This window comes from Eulemur rufifrons, chromosome 8 (assembly GCF_041146395.1).
Source record: "Eulemur rufifrons isolate Redbay chromosome 8, OSU_ERuf_1, whole genome shotgun sequence".
Lineage (NCBI taxonomy): Eukaryota > Metazoa > Chordata > Mammalia > Primates > Lemuridae > Eulemur > Eulemur rufifrons.
Genome location: NC_090990.1, coordinates 31830207 through 31849763, shown reverse-complemented (window position 1 = coordinate 31849763; position 19557 = coordinate 31830207). Strand labels below are relative to the sequence as shown.

At 59.4% G+C, this 19557-nt stretch overlaps 1 protein-coding gene across 6 annotated transcripts in view; it reads left to right on the top strand.

Moving 5' to 3' along the window:
- Positions 1-19557, top strand: part of SLC6A9 (solute carrier family 6 member 9) — a 30615-nt gene that overhangs the window by 8404 nt on the left and 2654 nt on the right. For 2 of the 6 annotated variants that reach the window (XM_069477845.1, XM_069477844.1), the window contains exons 3-12: positions 9392-9548; positions 10160-10291; positions 10654-10924; positions 15768-15900; positions 16103-16237; positions 16321-16424; positions 17077-17314; positions 17389-17523; positions 17634-17733; positions 17821-17921. In XM_069477845.1, coding sequence (XP_069333946.1) covers positions 9392-9548; positions 10160-10291; positions 10654-10924; positions 15768-15900; positions 16103-16237; positions 16321-16424; positions 17077-17314; positions 17389-17523; positions 17634-17733; positions 17821-17921 — 1506 coding nt within the window. Of the gene's footprint in view, positions 1-3277; positions 3393-9391; positions 9549-10159; positions 10292-10653; positions 10925-15767; positions 15901-16102; positions 16238-16320; positions 16425-17076; positions 17315-17388; positions 17524-17633; positions 17734-17820; positions 17922-19557 lie in introns of those variants that run through there. The other 4 variants (XM_069477849.1, XM_069477848.1, XM_069477846.1 and 1 more) reach the window with 3 other exon arrangements.

The following is a 19557-nucleotide window of genomic DNA, read 5'->3' as shown; positions in this document are numbered from 1 at the left end:
CAGCAGCTCCTAGGACAGGGTCGTGCAAGAACCCAGCTGGCCAGGGTGCCTCCGAGCCTGGGAGCAGCTGGGATGCTTGGGGGCACTAGGGGGTGGGTGGGATGGTCTTTCCATGGAGACCTAGGGCCTCTACACGTGCAGGGCAGGGCTCCAAGGACAAGGGGCTGGAGGAGAAGAGCCCAGGACAGGAGGCAGGAGAGCCCCCACTGGCTCAGCTTTAACCCCACCATGTCACAACAGTTCCCGGGCTGGCCACCTCTGTCCCCTCCCCTGTGCTGCTCCCCACTCGTGCAGAGTCTTGGGAAGTTGAGGCCTTGGTGAGCCTTGTTGACCTCTTCCCATGTCTTTGAGCATGCTGCTTGCTTCTGCCGCCAGGAAGCCTGGTGATGAATAAGAGCAGAGTCACTCAGACTAGAGCTTTGGGCACCAGAGCATCTACATCCCAGAAGGCTTTGCAAGCACCACCAGCCGCCTGGGGCTGCCCCGCCCTGACCTATTCTCTTATGCTTTGACATGAGGGTTTGGACACCTCTTGTCTGCAGCATCCATCACAGGGCCTGGCACACAGTGGGTGCTTACCCAGCCCGAGTCTTGACATGTAGCAAGTGCTCAACTAGTACAGGCTTGGCACATACTGGGAAGTGCCCAGACACAGGGCTTGGCACACGTTGGGCACTCCCTTCGTAGAGGGCCTGTCATTCCCTGGGGCACTCACCTTGCCTAAGCCTCGGCATGTGCCAAATTGCTCAACTAGTACAGACTTGGCACACATTGGACACTCCCTTAGTAGAGAGCCTGCCACCAGTGCCGGGCACACAGTGGGTGCTCACCCAGCTCAGGGCTGGGCACACACTGGGTCCTCACCTGGCACAGAATTTGGCATGCCCAGGGTTCTCACCTAGTGCAATACCTAGCACACCACAGGGACGATGAGTGCTCCCTCAGCATTGGACTTGGCACACAGTGTGAGTTCTTCCAGCATTAGACTTGGCACACAGTGGGCACTCTGCTCATGCAGGTCCTGGCACACAGTAGCTGCTTTCCTAGCATAAGGTTTGACACACAGTAGGTGCTCTCCTAGCTCAGGGACTGGCACACAGTGGGCACCTCCTTATGTAAGGCCCAGCACAGCAGAGGTGCTCTACCAGCCAGGACAGCCTGAGCAATGACCTTGCGCTGGTCCTAGATGTGCAACTACCCCTCCTCAGGGAAATGGATAGTACCTAGATCCAGAGGCAAAGGCCCAGCCTTCCTCAGGCTTCCTCTCTGTCCCAGGGCCCTGGCCCCCACCCTCTTCCCCTCCCCACCTTCCCTCTAGCCCACCTCCTCAGCCCTGGCCCGGCCCCACTCACACAGCTTCTCTACAGCCCTCCCCCTCCCCCAGCATAGCTCAGTTCTAGCTCAGCAGGACTGTCCCTCCAGAGTCACAGGGGGCAGCAAAGCCCCTAGATGCCTTGCCCCTCTGGAGGCGTGCCCACTCTTATTAAGAAAAGTCAGAGGCGGGGGCCGGGAGTCGGCCTCCCTAAGTGGGGCTGGAGCAGCTGGATCCCGCTAATGAGGCCTCATTACGGCCAGGGCCCAGCGGGGCTGCCGCCGCCTCCTGTCCCCATGGCCAGAGCCAGGGAAAGCCATCCAGTCAGGGCTGCCTGTTCCGGGCACCCGGCCCAGGCCAGGGCAGCCAGAGCCCAGAGCCCACCCTGGGTGGAAGTGAGCATTTGGGCATCATGGGTGACTGGGCCTTCCTGGAGCCAGTGGCCCCGCCAGCGCCTTGGCCCTCAGTCTGTGCCTGCAGGAAGTCAGCGGAGTGTGTCTGGGGACCCGGCTGCATGAGGCTGGCTCAGCAAGCAGCTGAGTCAGTGGGGTCTGAGGCCATCCTTAGGAGACTTGCTGGAGCCAAGGCCCGTCCCCATCTTCCCCCCAAAATGGAGATAAATAATGTCGCTCTCTCATGGGATGGTTGGGAGGACTAAATGAGATAACATATGCAAAGTGTTTAGGACAGCGCCTGGCTCATAGAAAGCACTTAATACGTCTGATCTATTACTACTATTACTAACGCTCACTAGGTTCAGTGATTAGTGGATATTATCCCCATTTTACAGATGAAGAAACTGAGGCCAGATACGCTAAGTCACTTGCCTAAGGTTATATGTGGTGAGACAGTGACAGAGCTGGGGTTTGAGCCAGGTCTGTATGAATCTAAAGCCTGTGCCTTTGTTTTTTTTAATGTCATCCTGCCCTAGACAATATTCCTCTATTCCCTTTGGGGTCACCACTTAGCAAACTCGCAGGAAAGCAGTCCTTACACCAGAACTCACGCATGCCTCCCTTGGTCTACCGTCTGTCAGGCCTTCTGCCGCCATAGAAATTTCCAGAGGGACTTTCACCTTCCCAGCACAGGAACACTTGCTGCCACCTTCCTAGCCACTGGTTTGTGGTATCTTGGCGTCAGCTGGAGTTTGGCTGGTGAGTGCGGCCTCAGAGAAGAGGGCCTGGATAGGTGTGAGTGACATCCCACCACAGTCGTGGTGGCAGCGCTGGACTTACGCAGCCCGTGCAGCACACACTATAGAACACACCTCAGGTTCCAGGCAACGCAGTACAAACCCTCGCCGGTGCTTATTCTGAGACCCCCACTTTGTCAGACTCTGTCAGCCACCCTGTTGGCTGATGCCATCTTTCTCTGGACAGGTGAAGGTGCAGTTCACTAGGCCAGAGCTTTCCTGCACCGTCAGTCACATTCTCCTATGAGGACACCCCTCATCATCTTGGCTGGCTGGGGGTCCCCAACTCCACAGGGCAGATGCTTCCAGCCTATGCCCCTCTAAGAAGTCTGAGGTGCTCTGGTGGGGCCCCATGGACACACCTTCCGTCTTCCTGCCTGTCCCCTCTGGTGCCCAATGGGGCAGAGCCCATCACTCACCTGGCCTACCAGGAGCCCACCCAGAGCCAGGCCTGTGGGCTCAGGCGGCATCTGGGCCCTGAGGCCGGCTCCGGGAGGGGAGTGAGCCATCCTCTCACTCTCTCCCTCGCTCGCTCTGCCCCACTCTGTGGTTGCAAGTGTGTATGTGTGTTTTGTTCCAGTAACTTGCTGGGAACAAGGGAAAAACACAACAAACCCCACGCCTCACTCCCAGCTCTGGATCACCCGCGCTGGGCTGCATGGGGACTGGCCGGAGGGGGAGGGCAGGGAGGGGGAGGCAGAGCTTCGGGAGGAGATGAGGTGAAAGTAATTGACGCTGCCCAGCCCGGCAGTGGGAGAGGCAGGGGATGCGTCAGTGTCGCACTGGAGCTGGCAGAGGTGTGAATGAGCGGCCAACACGCGGGCTCTGAGTGCTCGCCCCGGGATGGCCGCGGCTCATGGACCTGTGGCCCCCTCTTCCCCAGAACAGGTCAGTCACCTTCCAGAAGGTCGAGCCCCCTCCCTGGTGCCAGGCAGGCTTGGAGACTGGGCTGGGAGTGGGGAGAGGGGCTGAGTGGTCTGTGCCAGGGAGGGGCAGGCACAGTCAGTGAGCGAGACAGACACCAGCAAAAGTGACCCAGAAAGTTGCAACTGTGCAAAGGAGTGCAGGAAGAGCTAGCTGTTGGGGGGGGCAAGGGGGAGGAGAGTGGGGGTGTGAGGGCTCCCCCAGCCCAAGGACCTGCTGAGAATCTGCTCTGTGTATCAAAGCTGCATTGTCCTCGCTCCCGGGGAGACGGGCCGGAGGTGCCCAGGAATTGTACTAATCAATACAGCCTCATTGTCTGTGCCACGGCAGTTACTCCTATGGGGAGAGTGAGTGAGGGGGCAGGGGAACGTGTACATGGGCTCAGTGGTGGGGGTGGGGGTAGGGGACGGGGCAAGAGTCTCAGCTGGGAGGAGAGAGACCCCACGGAATGTTCCCCAGTGTCTAGGGCAAGTGCCCGTGTGGGGTGGGAGCCAGTGTGTCCTCATCCCTGGAAGCTGGGGATGGGCAGGGGTACCAGGCACATGCGGCAGATGGCAGCGAGGGCGAGGAGACGGGAAAGCTACCTTCTCTCCTGTAGGACATCCTGACTTGACCTTCAGAAGGCTAGAGAGGGAGTGTCCTCCAAGGCCACGGGGTGGGTTTGGGAGAAGCATTACTCAGGGCTGCCCTCAAACCTCAGGTCTGCTGGGGTCAAGAACCAAAGCCACTTCCCAGAGTGCCAGCCTGCTGCCAACCTCGAGGGTAGAGGCTGCCCACAGCTGCTGCAGCACAGGCAGACTATTGCCGCTGGTCTCTGGGGCTGCTGGGCTTCTCTGGGGTGGGAGGCGAAGGGATGGGCAGGGCCCACCGGTGTCCTCCATCACTCTCCCTGGGGCCTGGAGTGGAGCCCAGCATGCCTGGGGGTGCCAGGATATTGGCAGGTCCCTTTCTGCCAATCAGCTCCGTGACGAAACAGCAGCCTTGCCTCTCCCACCTGCTCTATGAAGGCCTGGACTGTGCGGGCACCTGGAGTCCTGAGAAGGGTCCAGAGCTGCTCTGAGGTTCTCCTTGAGGCAGGAGGCACTAGTAGCCCCTGGGGACTGCTCGGGCTTGGGGCAGATTTCCCGTGGTTCTATTCCTCCACCCCCAGCCCCAGCCTCTTTCCCATGTCCAGGTAGCTGAGGCCAGAGGTTGGAGCCATGGCTGGGTCCAGTCAGTGCCCAGGCGGAGGAAGGACAGAAGATTCTGTCGTTGCAGAGCCAACACTGGCTGTGGGCCTGCCCAGCCCCTGACTGAGGGGAAGAACTTGGGGAGCAAGAGCAGGGGGACCAAGGGGTGGTCATGGGGTCTTCTGAGGCAGCCACATTTACTGTAATGGCTGTTCCGCCCGTATCCCCACAGGGGCTCGGAGAAAGCTGCCAGTGATCTGATTTGGCTCCAAGTCAGTCTGGGATGTGAGGTCTTGCCTGTTCTCTATAAAGTTTGTCTTGGATGGGACTTCATCCCACGAGCAAACAACTGGGGCTGGACAGTCCTAAACGAGAAGCCTGCTGGGTCCCAGCGGGGCACGTCCAGCCAGGGCAGCTCCGGGGTTCCTCGGTGCCACCAAGAGCAGGGGGTGGGGGGCTGCAATTCACAGAAACATCCACGGGACGCTGGTCTGGGAGGGCGGGAGTCACAGCCAGAGCAGAGCCGCAGTCCAGGGCAGAAATCGGGGCTCTCGGAGTCTGCACGGAAGAACGGAGGGAGTACCTCCTCGCGTTGGTCGTGGTTACTCTGGGAGTGAGCTTCGCCGCAGCTTTGTTTCGTCTTTGTGCTTTTCTGTATTTAAAAAAAAAAAAAATTTCTTTTTGCAATAAGCTGACTATACTTTTATAATCAGAAAAGCAGCACAAAACGTTTTTTGAAAGTAATCTAGAAAGCTAGTGGGAACTAATGGAAAATACTGGGGAACGTCAGAAATAGCAGAATACCTCTGCCCGGTGAGGCAGAGCTACAGAATACCAGCAGACCTGCTGCGGCTGTCCAGTCTGCGACTCTAGTAGCCCCACTGAGGTTGTCTGGCGCATCTCCTGGTTTCACAGGTAGGGGTGCTGAGACACCAGGAGAGGAAGTGACCTGCCCAGGGTTACTGGAGGAGCAGGCTCTGGAACACCAGGGTTCTCACCCCCACGTGGTATCCTGCCTCTGCCAAGCCCAGGGCAGAGTGGGAGATCCAGGTTCCGTCCTCGGAGCTGAACAGCTTTAATTCCAGGAGCTCATCCAGGGCAGTAAATAAGCCAGGCGGAGGGCTATGTAAAGCACTTACGTAAGAGACTTTGCTCAGTGGGTTCACTCGGCTAGTCAGGGACGGGGCTGGGGGTTGCTAACCCAAGAAAGATCACAGGTCTTTGTGCAGTGGGGGGACGCTGGGGCTGCAATGACTGGTTCTAAGGGTAAGGGAACATCTGAGGGGCGTGTGTGTGTGGGGGGGTGTGCCGGCCAGCTCACCCTACCCAGCTGTGGAAGGAAAGCTCCAAAGCCTCCATTCTGCCCAACCTGGGACAGGGCAGGGCAGGCTTGTCCCGGAAGCCACCCACCAGGCCCATGGCAGTGGCCTTTCAGAGCTGCTGGGAGGGGTGGCAGGGCACAGACAGGGGACTCAGAGGTGAGGGTAGGGGCTGTCCAGGCAGCCTTTGGAGGAGGGGGCCAGCCCAGAGGAAATCATGCACTATGGTTTAATTCCACGCTGAGATGTGAGACATGGGTGAGGGAGAGCAGAGGGACAGAGGTGGGTGACAGCGGGGGCAGGAGAGGCTTGGAGCACAGCCCATTAGCGGGGCTGAGCTGGCTGAGGCAGACGGGCAGCCAGTCTGGGTCAAACCGTGAGCACAAAGGGTTTTCTCACGGGCACCTCACAGCCAATGACCACTGCAGGGACAGTTAATATCAGTGACACAGCCATCTACCTGGCAGATCAAGAAAAACAAGAGGCTTAGAACAGGCAAGATTATGCAAGGAGGAAAAAAAGTTATGCGGCATTGAAAAAAGCTTAGCTGCTTGGGAGGGAAGTTGGGGGAGAGGGCTGTCCCCAGAGGAGAGCTGGGCAAGGAAGGCGACTAGAGCACCAGGAAAGCGCCTGCAGAAAGGGAGCATGTTGGAGAGCCTCTCCTCCGCCCGCTTGGAGAAAGGTAGGCTTGCTCTGTCCTCCACTGAGAGCTCGGCCCTCCCCAGCCAAGCTACCTGAGTGCAGCTCGCACTAGAATGGAAGTCAGAGGCCCAGCCCTGGGTGAGGTTCCCGCGGTCAGGGCACCACGGTGCTGAGACGTAGACCCGGGCCAGAGGAGACGGCCGCTGCTTCTGCGAGGAGCCTCTGCCCATGGCAGACCTCTAGTGTTGTCAGGGACTTCCTGCCACAGCCTGATCGCCAACCCCAAGCTCCAGTCCTGTCCTGGGGACTGCGGCCTCCCTGGGCTGCACCCCGCACGGCTGGACTGGAGCTCGCATGGCTCATTAACAGAGCAGCACCTGGCTCTTGAGGCTCAGGAAGGCAGCTGCTGTGGCACGTGGCTGGGGGCACCCTCCCTGTCCCCCCCATATGCCAGGGAAGGAGCAGACCTCTGAGATCCAAGTGTGGTCCCGCTGCACTTGGTTGGGAGGATGGGGTGTCTGTCCGTCATGCTGCTGGGGCCAGGAGGGAGGCCTCGAACTTCAAGCCTTGGGGACCTTGATCTTTGCAAGGGGCCTTGCTTTTGCCCTGCTCATGGGCCATCCTGGACCCTCAGTTGTCCCTCTTACAGCTGTAACTGCAGCTCTGTGATCCCACCCACGTACTCTGTAGCTGCCACAATCCAGCATTGTGCCCCTAAGTAAACAAGCCTGGGACAGAACAAAACCATTATTGTAGGGTCAACATATAGGAGCCCTATTTGGCTGGTGTTTGTTCAGGAACGGATAAACCTCCCCAGGCAGGACTCACACCCTCCAAAAAATGGCCCCCTGACCCTGTGGAATTGCTACATCTGCCCCAAAGAAGGCTCTAGGAGGAGGTGACATGCTCAGGCAGGATTCTGCAGGGGCATGTCACAGAGGGCACACTCAGGCTGGCGGTCACCCCCTCTCAGGGCCCAGTGTGCCCTTTCATCAGCGAGGCCTGTCTTGGCGTCAGCTTGCCGTCCCTCCTTGTCCTCCTTCCATGCTCTCGTGGCTTTGAGAAATTCTCCTCTGCGGTCACGCTGAAGTCGCACCTAAAGATGATGGGTGTTTAATTTGTCCATGGGCCGCTCCCCTGCTAGACTCCCGGCTCTGAGTGGGTGGGAGCTCTCTGCTGTGTGCACTGCTGAAGTCCCACCGCCTGGCACGGGGCCTGGCACACAGCAGGTGTCGATAAATCTGTCAGTGCAGGAATGAGTGAGTGAGTGAGTGAATGCAGGCTTGTTCGGCCGCCGATTTGCTCTGGGTGCTCCTTGAAGGGGACCCACGGTCCCTGGCGCTGTGTCCCCAACCTCTGCAGAGGGTGTGCGGGTCAGCACCCTGTGGCGTTGATGCGGGCTTGCAGGGTGCTCCAGGCCTCGGTGCCTGCTGTGCCCGCTTTCCCCGTCGGGCTGCACGAGGGTGCCTGGGGCCCAGTGAGGCCACTCGTCCCCTCCGTGTTTGTCTGTCAGCATTTCCACACACCAGGCTGCCTTGCTTGTTGGCCAGCGCGATTGTTGTCCTTGAATATGTCTCTTTGAAGCTGGGGGTCCGTGTCACGTCACCATCATCTCTCCAAGGCCATGGTGCTCCGTCTCTGATCCTGGCGTCCTGAGACTCCTGTCTGTTTCTTTCAGGGCAGTAGCTCATCTCTGGGAGGCTGTCTCTGGCACTCAGGGACTCTCCATGTTTCTCTGTTGGTGACTCTCAGGGTCCCTATATCTCCTTAGTGACACCCCCAGGCCCCTCAGGCTCTGGTTCAGGGCGGCTTGATTTCCTGCTCTGCGTGGCGAGGATGGAAGGGGCGTAGTGCACTTACTAGCGGGTCCTCGGTGGGGCCCCGGGCCCCGGCCCAGCTCCCAAGCTCCCCCTGGCAGCCTGCCTTCCCCCCTGGGGCAAATGCCCTCATCAGCCCCTCCTGACTTCGCCCCCTCCCCTGCAGACGACCCTCTCTTGTTTCTGAGAGACCCTTTTCCCTGCCTCCCTTTTCTGGAACCGCTCCCTCTGTTTCCCTAGCAGAGTCTGTCCTCAAAGTCTGGCATGATGCCTACAACTCTGGTCTCCTCCCCCAACTCACGGCCCAGCACTCCCCAGCCATGGCCCAGGTCAGCTTCCCCAGGGCCCCTCCCCAGCCGTGGGCAATATAGACGGCTCCCCTGGGCCCCCCTACCCTGAGTCCCACAGCACCCTACCCAGGTCTGGCCCAGCTCAGCTGCTCCCCCACCTCCCCCCCAGCCCTGCCCACCTCGTGCCCCCAGGAAGAAGCCTTCAGCTGGGGGAGAGGGTCTAGCATCCCCACCCCCGCAGTCGCCTGCCCGGGGGCAGCGTGCTCAGCCTGGCGATGTGGTAGGCGACGGCTGGGGGGGCTGTCTGGACACAGGCCCCTTTGTGCCCAGCCTGACTTGGCTGCTTGGTGTGAGGCTCAGCTGCTCCCAGATCCTTACGCAGAGGGCGGGGGAGGTTGTGGAGGGGCCAGAGGCCCTAGGTCCTAGCTCCCTTCTCAGTGTCCCACCTCTCAGATGTTGGCAGCAGCTCCTCAGGTGGGCTGGTGCACCTGGCACAGGGCGCTGGGGGGCTGGTGAGGGAAGCTCTGCTCGATGCCCTCTGGCAGCTGCTCCCCTCTTCTCCCCTCCTCCGCCAGGCCTGACTGCAGCTCCTGCCAGCAGAGGGGAAGCCCAGGTGGGGAGGGGCTTGGGGGGGGCGTCCATGGTGTCCCTGCTTGGGGAGGCCCAGAGGGTCAGGCACAGAGCACAAATGCCTTGCTGATGGTGGCTTCTCTCCTGTCCCCACAGAATGGTGCTGTGCCCAGCGAGGCCACCAAGAGGGACCAGAACCTCAAACGGGGCAACTGGGGCAACCAGATCGAGTTTGTACTGACGAGCGTGGGCTATGCCGTGGGCCTGGGCAATGTCTGGCGCTTCCCATACCTCTGCTATCGCAACGGGGGAGGTACCCAGCGGGCACAGGGCAGGGACCACCCACTTGGGTAGAGCCCACCCATCAGGGCCTGGGCCACCCTCTCCCTGGCACAGACCCCACTGCAGATAAAGCCTGGCCTCCCGCCCTGGTCTCCTTCACCCCACCCCTGGCATAGGCACCCTTTGCCCAAGGCAGATCACCCCGAACCCTGGCAGTCTGTTGTTCGGGCCTGGCCCTGCCAGCCTGCTCCCTTGAGGTGAGGAGAGGTGAGAAAATCATCCCAATCTCCTGGGCTCCCTGTTCTATTTCCTGGGTTTCAACACCCCGCCAATGGTTCAGGGATATTTAAGGATCCCAGCAACTTACGTTTGTGAAATCACTTGGTTAAACCATCAAATCCCACCCAAACATGGTGGCTTTGGGGCCTGGATTCTGCCCACAGCAGACTTCCTGGGAGCCTCTGTCAAGTTCAAAGACAGGCTGGGGGGCGTGTGCCTCAGACCTAGGCTCCTGCTCAGTGCCTGGCACGCTCCTCCTCAGGTCCCGCCCGATGGCAAAGGTTTTGCTGTTGGGTTCTGAGCAGGAAGCCCAGGGTGGGATCCCCCAAGCCCGCCCTGAGCCAGACCTCTCCCCGCTGCCAGGTGCCTTCATGTTCCCCTACTTCATCATGCTGATATTCTGCGGGATCCCACTCTTCTTCATGGAGCTCTCCTTCGGCCAGTTTGCAAGCCAGGGCTGCCTGGGGGTCTGGAGAGTCTGCCCCCTGTTCAAAGGTGAGGCCGGGGCAGGGCCCTTGCTCACATGCACAGGCCTCAGGGGCCGGGCCGACTCGCCCACCTGCACAAACACCACTGACCCCCATGGGGCCACATCAGTGGCCAGAGCCACAGGCACACGCTGGGATCCATGTTTATTTGGCCTCCACCCTCCCCTCCTACCACGTGGATACACAGAACTCCTTTGCCCCCCACTTGCCCTACCAAGGCCTTGACCTGTCCCTCCTGTGGCCTCCATCAAAGCCTGCCCCTTGGGCCCATAGGAACTGTTAACCTCGCCTCCTTCCCCTAGATGAGCAAGGCTCCTCCCCGCCCACTCCCACCCCAGCAGCACTGACCGTGCCCCTCCCCTACCCCAGGCGTGGGCTATGGCATGATGGTGGTGTCCACGTACATCGGCATCTACTACAACGTGGTCATCTGCATCGCCTTCTACTACTTCTTCTCATCCATGACGCACGTGCTGCCCTGGGCCTACTGCAATAACCCCTGGAACACGCCCGACTGTGCCAGCGTGCTGGACGCCACCAACCTCACCAATGGCTCCCGGCCCGCCGCCCGGCCCAGCAACCTCTCCCACCTGCTCAACCACACCCTGCAGAGGACCAGCCCCAGCGAGGAGTACTGGAGGTGAGGCCCCCGCCGCCCTCCCTCTCGCCATCGCGCAGCCGTCTCAGACTAGGCGGCGTGCCTGCTGCACGCAGCCCTCTGCGGGGCTGGGAGGGGTCAAGGTGGCTGAAGAGGGTTAGGAGAAGAGACTGACTTACAGAGAGCAACGGGAGCTGGGATGTGGAATTGGGGAGTCCTGACAGGGCAGCAGTGAGGGGCCTCCAGAAACCTGGCAAGTCTTCAGAGGAGAACGGGGGCTGCGGGGAAGGGATGGTGTCCCGATGAGAAGAGCGTGAGCAAAGGCCCCAGATCCAGGATGAGCAGAGGCTGGTCCTAAGGCTGAGGAGAGCCTGCTCTGAAGAGGGACAGGTAGGGGAATTCATGGGCCACGGAGTGATCTAGGAGGCGGCACCACCTTCACCGAGAGCCACAAGAATTAGGCCTATGCTTCACGCTGCAGAACACAAGGAGCCACGCAAGTTCCCTGAGCCAGGAGTGCTGTGATCAAGACATCCTGGCACACTTTGTTCAGACGTGACAAAGAGACCAGAGTCCCAGGGCCAGCTGAAGGGAAGCTGCTGCTAGAAGTGTCCTGGAACCCTTTGTCCCTACCGGTGGGTGGAGGGACAGCAGGACATCCCGGAGGAAATTCCCCATGTCCTGTTGGGGAACCCATGGGCAGAGGGCTTTAGGGGTGGCTAGGCCTCGTTCATTCATCCCACAAACATTCGTGGCGCCTGCACTGCCAGGCCCTGTGTGCCCATGGCGGGCGTGAGCAGCCCAGAGCCCTCACAAGGAGCCCCGAGGAGCTCACAAGCCAGTGGGGAGACAGATAGCTGGTCACTGTAGGGGCAGGAGCCTCGGCGAATGGTGTGGACTGGGCAAAAGGGGTAGTGTGTAGTGCCAAGGGGACAAGGCAAGCAGAAGTGGCCAGGGCGTCCCAGGAAAGGGAGAGCAGGAGGCCGGGCATTGGGAGTGCCATGAGCAGGCGAGCAGAGGCCAGGAGGCGGCAAACTGGAGCTGGGGCAGGGGGAACGCGGCAATGACACAGAAGAGGCCAGCAGGCACCATACAGCACAGGCTTCCTGTGCCAGGCTAAGGGTTGGGGCTTTCTCTGCCATGTGACAGAGACCCACAGGGGATATGGATGAGGCCCCGGGGATACTTGAAGTCACAGCAGGTCCTCTAAGCCCAGTCCCGAGTGCTCAAACCCCAAAGGACCCAGCTTCCCTGTGCCAGCCTCTGTGCTGGGCTCCAGACTCTGAGAGACAGGTAAGCCGTGGCCACGGCCCTCGGGACTCAGTGTGGAGAACAGAGCTGCTGCCCCAGTGAGGGACAGGCCAACTGTCACTCAGGCACTGGACAGATCATTTCTTGAGCACCTCCTAGATTCCAGGAGCTGCTCCCAGAGAGCAGACAGAGCCGGGAGTAAGACACACACGGACGCTGCCCCCAGGGAGCTCACGCCCAAGTAGGTGTTGTACTACGTCTGAGGCATGGTGTGGACTGGGCAACTGGATCTAGACTGGGGATGATGACACTTCCTGGAAGCTCCCAGAAACAAAACCCCACCCACCCCTCAGCCGCTCCCCCTCCCAGATGCCCCAGTGGTCCCGGGGCCTGTCTGCCAGATTCCCAGCCCCGGAGCCACCCAGGGCAACACTCTGGAGATTTGATCCAGTAAAGTCGGAAGTTTGGCTGGGGGGCTCGCTGAACTCCACTCCGCAGCGGGGGCTGGAGCCGGGCCTGCCTCACTGGCTGCTGTCCCGGGTGGGACTCTTTCCCCGCAGAGTGGCTCCCTGCTGCCCCCTCCTGGGGAGCCTGGGAAATGCCCCTTAAGACAGCTTCCCAGGCAGGCTTCAAGGAAGGGAGCAGAGCAAGCACCCCCGTTTCCTGAGCACCTACTATGTGCCAGGCATATTATCTCAGTAGATATTATTATCCCTGTTTTCAGATCCAGAGGCTGCTGTTTAGAGGCTCAGGAGCTGGGCAGCATTCGCTGCGGCAGGATCTGTGTGCTCTGCCGCTCTGGCTCTGCTGTGGCTTGGTGTGCCTGGTGTGAATTAGGCCGATGGGGCTCTCTGTGCGGGTGTCCTTCATCCTTACTCTCCAATGTCCCTTTGAAGAGCTGTGGGGAGGGCCCACAACAACTCTGTTAGTTAGTGGCATTATTTTAAAAACCACCATTTTACAAGTGAGGGCAGCGAGTCAAAAGAAAGATTAAGAGACTCCTCTTGAGTGGGAGAAGCACAAAAGGCAGATTTCTGAGCCCATGTCTGCCTCTTGCTCACTCACCATCCTCCCCTGCCTCACCACCGTGTCACAATCTGGCTTTACAGTCCTCTGCGCTGGTCCGGTTCCTGCGACTGGCCCGGTTCCCGCGACTGGCCCTACACTCGTCACCAGGCTTTCTCACCTCCACAGCCCGGTGCTGCCCTGCTCCTGGCACCCGGCTCCCCTCCCCCAGCGTCTTCATGGCAGCTCTGGAGTCACACGGCCCTCGCTCAAATCCTGGCTCTGCCACTTACTCGCTGTGTGGCCTTGGGAGGTCACCAAACCTCTCCAAGTCTCACTTGTTCCTCTGTTAAATCGGGGTTGTTACAGTGCCTGCCTGGTCATAAAGATGAAGTGACATAGTGCTGCATGATTCACTAAGAACAGTGACAGGCGCTCACAGTCACTGCCACCGCTGGAGATGCAAAGACAGAGCTCAGGGCGTCCTGTTCTCAAGGCGTTTACCGTCTGCTGGGGAGATAAGATGTGTACATGTATGTGGAGAAATACGAAAAATAACACAGAATGATCCCAGAAATGTTCCATATGAAAAGACTTATAAATATGTTAGGTTCCAAAAGTTCTTAGGTTAATTGTTTGATCTCAAAGGCACATGGTCTCAAACCAAAACGAAACAAAAAGACTAAATATGGTGCCATAAAAATAAAGCTAGAATTCATTATTTGGTTTCCAGGCTAGCCTTCTAAACTCTTATATCCCTAGTATTGTAATGCTGTACTCTTGCAATAAAAAATATAACATAGGCCAGGTGTGGTGGCTCATGCCTGTAATCCTAGCATTTTGGGAGGCTGAGGCAGGAGGATTGCTTGATGCCAGAAGTTCGAGACCAGCCTGGGCAACACAGCAAGCCCCTATCTCTACAAAAAAATTTTTAAATGAACTAGGCATTGGTGGTGGGCACCTGTAGTCCCAGCTACTTGAAAGCCTGAGGCAGAAGACTCACTTGAGCCCAGGAGTTCAAGAACAGACAAAAACTCCTGCTCTTATAGAGGACAGGTGACAAAATAACTAGGCCAAACAGTCTGACAGAGGCACCAAGTGCTATGGAGGGAAATACAGCAGAGGAGGGAAGGGGTGCTGGGCTGTAACGCGGGCTGCAATTTCCAGCAGTGTAGCCGGAGAAGGCCCCTTGGAGAGGAGCACACCTGAAGAAAGACTTGAAGGAGTTGAGGAGGGAGGGAGCCATTCGGACAAGCCCAGCTATATAGCGTGTGGGGCCCAGCACGAAGTGAAGGTACAGGACCCTTATTCACAGGTGTTAAGAATTTGGAGATGGCAATGGCAGGGCATTATCCCAAGCACAGGCCCTATGTGACTGCATGGGTCGCACACCCATGTGTGCATGTGGATATTTGGGGAGAAAGCACCCCAGACTGAGGAGACAGCATGTGCAAAGGTCCTGGGGTAGGGGCATGCCTGGCATGCTTAAAGAACAAGGAGGCCAGTGCTGCTGGAGAGGTGAGCAAGAGTAGGAGAGGCGATCAAAGAGATGGCAGGGCAGGGGACGATGGGTCGAGTAGGGCCTTGTTGCCACTGTAAGGGGCTATGGCTTTTCCACAGTGAGAGACAGGAGCCACTGCAAGGTTTGGCGCTGAGGAGGGACTATCAGAGTGCCCCTACAAAACCCTCAGAGGCTTCCCATCGCCCTCATGGCTTCTTACACTCGGTTCCCTTCCTACCCCTCACCTTCTCTCTGCCCTTCCCCGCTGTTCCAGCCTAACTGAGCTGCCCCCGAGTGCCCCGAGCTGAGCTATACCATTTCGTGACCCCCTGTCCTGCTGCTGCTGCTCCCTCAGCCTGGCACACTCTTCCACCCCTCTTCACCCACCTCCTCCCCGTTCCTCAAACCACAGCTCCAGCCTCGCCTCTTCTGGGACGCCTCCCCCCATGCCTCTCCCCAGGGGACTGAGATGCCATTCTTGGTGTGCCTGCAGCACCCTGTACTTATCTCTGCCCCGGACCTTCCCATCCAGAGCAGTCCTGCTTGTCTCTTGCACCCTCTTCCCCGAGGGCCAGGACGATGCCCTGCAGGTCTGCATGCCCAGCACCCAACACAGGGCCTGGCTGGTTGCGGGGGCACAGCTGGTGTGGCGTAGGGTGCTGGATGGAGCCACCCAGAGGGGAGGAATTGGGTCCAGTCATTGCTCGGCACTCCACTGCCTCCCTCAGTTCACTGGAGATGGGACAGATTGGTGTAGGTGACATGCTCACAGAAGGCTTCCTGAGCTGACACCTAATAGGACAAAGAGAGGGCGTTCCTGAAGGGAGAAAGGCCCAAGCAAGGGCTTGGGATGGGCCTGACCAGGGACAAGGAGACCGCCCAGGCCCGGGATGTGGCCTCCAGGAGCCCTTGCGGGTTCTGGGGGAGGCTACGGAAGTGGGACTTGTGTCCTGCTCCCCAGGGGCTGCAGCAGGCAGAGGATGCTGCGCCCACAGGGGCCCCCATCTCACACAAACTGGCCACTGGGACCTTATGACAAAGCAGGGAGCTGAAAGGCTGGGCCCTGGGTCTTGGGAGTCTGTTGCTGGCAGCAGGGGCTGGCCCTCAAGGATAATCTCCTCTCCCCAGGCTCTACGTGCTGAAGCTGTCAGATGACATCGGGAACTTTGGGGAGGTGCGGCTGCCCCTCCTCGGCTGCCTCGGTGTCTCCTGGGTGGTCGTCTTCCTCTGCCTCATCCGGGGGGTCAAGTCTTCAGGGAAAGCAAGTATCCTTCCGCAGCAGGATCTGTGCCCACCCGGAAGACCCTGCCTGCCCCACCTGGGTTGTGCACGTGTTGGGGGGAGGCTGGGAAGGGACACGGACGGGGAGAGGGACCAGAGGGCCGGTGGTGGTCGGGGGCCAGGGCGTGGTGCCCGGGGTGGGGAAAGCCCAGAGGAGCCCACGGAGCCGGTCTTGCACCCAGGTGGTGTACTTCACGGCCACGTTCCCCTATGTGGTGCTGACCATCCTGTTTGTCCGTGGAGTGACCCTGGAAGGAGCCTTCACGGGCATCATGTACTACCTAACTCCACAGTGGGACAAGATCCTGGAGGCCAAGGTGGGTTGTGGAGGGGAGCCCGAAAGGTGACAGGGAGGGCCTGCCTCTGCCCACAGCTCCTCACCTGCCATGGCTCCCTGCAGGTGTGGGGGGACGCCGCCTCCCAGATCTTCTACTCGCTGGGCTGCGCGTGGGGCGGGCTCATCACCATGGCTTCCTACAACAAGTTCCACAACAACTGCTACCGGTGAGCTGCCCCTGCCACCTGGAGGCTGCCCGTTCCCCGCCGTTCTCTGCAGCCTGACCCCGGCTCTAGTGCAGCCCCCTGGCCTGCTGGGACCCTCTTCCACTCATGGCCTTGATGTCCTGGGAACACTGGGTCTGGACCGAGTCACTGGAGAATAGGGAGAGATACTTTGGCCGGAGAGAGAAGAAGGATGGGGATAATGATGTCCCAGGGGCCCATGAGTACTCAAAAGCCTCGGGCCCACTTAAAAAGGCCCAGAGCACACTTTGGGAGGCCGAGGCAGGAGGATCGCTTGAGGCCTGGAGTTCAAGACCAGCCTTGGCAATAGCGAGACCCCGTCTCTACAAAAAATAGAAAAATTAGCTGGATGTGGTGTGTGCCTGTAGTCCCAGCTACTTGGGAGGCTAAGGCAGGAGGATCGCTTGAGCCCTGGAGTTCGAGGTTGCAGTAAGCTATGATGATGCCACTGCACTCTAGCTCAGGTGACAGAGTGAGACCCTATCTCAAAAAAAGGCCCAGAGCAGACCAGAAAAGGAGCTGGGGCACCTTTGCTCCTGGAGCTTGCCCTGTATCCATGTCTCCTCTTGGCCCCAGTCGGGGAGAGAGAAGCCAACAGATCTGCTGAACTCGGCCTCCGCTCTCCTCCCATCAGGGACAGTGTTATCATCAGCATCACCAACTGTGCCACCAGTGTCTATGCTGGCTTTGTCATCTTCTCCATCCTCGGCTTCATGGCCAATCATCTGGGCGTGGATGTGTCCCGCGTGGCAGACCACGGCCCGGGCCTGGCCTTTGTGGCTTACCCCGAGGCCCTCACACTGCTGCCTATCTCCCCGCTGTGGTCCCTGCTCTTCTTCTTCATGCTCATCCTGCTGGGGCTGGGCACTCAGGTATGAGCTCAGGGCGGGGCTGCTGGCTTGGGGAGGGCGGGGGCGGGGCAGGCTCTGATGGTGGCGTCCTGCAGTTCTGCCTCTTGGAGACACTCGTCACGGCCATCGTGGATGAGGTGGGGAATGAGTGGATCCTGCAGAAAAAGACCTACGTGACCCTGGGCGTGGCTGTGGCTGGCTTCCTGCTGGGCATCCCCCTCACCAGCCAGGTAAGGACCCAGTGACAGGAAGGCTGGGCGCGAGTTGCCAGGGTATATGGGGAACGGGTGGGGGCACCGAGGCCACGGGCACCCCAGCTCAGCTGCCGCCTGGCCCACAGGCAGGTATCTACTGGCTGTTGCTGATGGACAACTATGCGGCCAGCTTCTCCTTGGTGATCATCTCCTGCATCATGTGCGTGTCCATCATGTACATCTACGGTAAGTGCCCAAGCTCCTGGCGACTCCCGTGTCCCAGCCCTGGTGCGCCCACCGTCCTGCCGGCCTGCTGACTCCCCATCTCTCCAGGGCACCGGAGCTACTTCCAGGACATCCAGATGATGCTGGGATTCCCACCACCCCTCTTCTTTCAGATCTGCTGGCGCTTCGTCTCCCCGGCTATCATCTTTGTGAGTTCCCTGGCTGGCCCTCCCTTCCCCTGCTGCCTCTTGGCCAGGTGTCCTTCTCTTGGGAACCAGCGAAGGGAGAGCAGGTGCTCCGCACCCACAACTGTGGCCACTGGGAGGCTGAGGGAGGCTGGATGGGTGTGTGAGACTCAGAGCCCCCCAGGCCTGGCCGGGTTAGGAAGGGAAAGCTGAGCCCTGTGTTTGACCGAGGACACTGCCCAGGCTTAGAGAGGGAAATCGGCTGGCAGCAAGTCGAGTGAGTCAGCCCTGCCTCCCTGGCGTTCCTGCCCGGAGTCCCTAGAGGGGCCTCAGGAGTCACATTATTAATGGTGCAGCCTCTGCCTCGCTGATCTCACCTCCCAGCGCTCGCAGAGGAGGTGCTGAGGAGCGTGGCTGTGTGGTGTGGACGTGTGAGTGTCCCAGAAGCAGCCCCCGGACCTGTAGCGGCAGGTTGTAGGAGGCTGATGTCGGCTCTGCATTGGGGGCGACTACGTGAGCCTCCCAGCAGTGAAGGGGCTCGTTCGGGAGGGGGAGTTCCTGCTGCTGTGAATATCCAACAGCTGGGAAACTCCACAGGGGAGCTGAATTGGTGGGAGGAACACACCACGGCAAGGAGCCCGGCACTTTCTGCACACTTCATATATTAACTCCTAACACCACTCTCCAGAGTATAATTGTTAACCCCATTTTACAGATGAGGAAACTGAGGCACGGGGATGTTGAGTAATTGGCCCATGGTTACACAGCCAATTACAGGCAGAGCCGTGAGTCAGATCAGGTTGTCCAGTTCAGAGGCCGTGGGCCGGGCCAGTGCTGCGCTAGAGGCACCTCTACGGGAGGGAGGACAGCCCAGGCCTAAATCCACACGATTCGACTCCTTTCTGGGTGGGAGGCAGGGGAGAGGGGGTGATGGTCACTCCACAGAGAAGAGGCAGGGCTACCTCTGAGTGACAGTCAGAGCGTTGGCCCGGCAGCAAGAGCAGTGTCCAGAGTCACGCTCTTGTCATGTTTCTCAGTGCCACAGGGGGCTCGGCAACACACTTCCACTGTGGCTTATGTTTCTGAATGAATGGCCCGCAGAGGGCTGAGTGTGGGATGTTCCCAAGCCTGGCACAGGCACGGGCTCTGGCCACTGTCCCAGCCTTGAAACAGGAGGAGCGGAAGTCTCCTGCCAGTGGGGAGGCTGGGGAGGGCAGGCACCGCCGAGCAGCACTGTGCCGTGCCCTGCGGGCTGTGGCCTGAGGGCAGCTCGGCGGGCGAGGGTGCTCCCCACACTCAGAACACAGTGCCATCCTGGGGACAAGCTTGGGGCACCTGCTAGGGGCAGGAGGCAGCTAGGGGGCAGGCACAAGAAGGCTCTGCAGGTGCAGCCTCGGCCTGGGTCTGGCGTCTCCACAAGGTTGCAGCGAAGTGGGCAGTGCCCTTTCTGCCCAGGAAGCCAGGCTGGAGTCACCTTTACAGGGGGCTCTGGGCTCCGTGGGCACATCTGTTTCTGTGCTGTTGTGGTTCCTTTGGGGGCTTTGCTTCTTTATATTTCTGAAAAGCTCTTTTTGACAAACTCCCTCTTTCTGTCAACTCAAATAAGAGGTTTGTCCACACGTGGATCAGAATCTAGTTCCATTCAGGGACACTTGTTGCA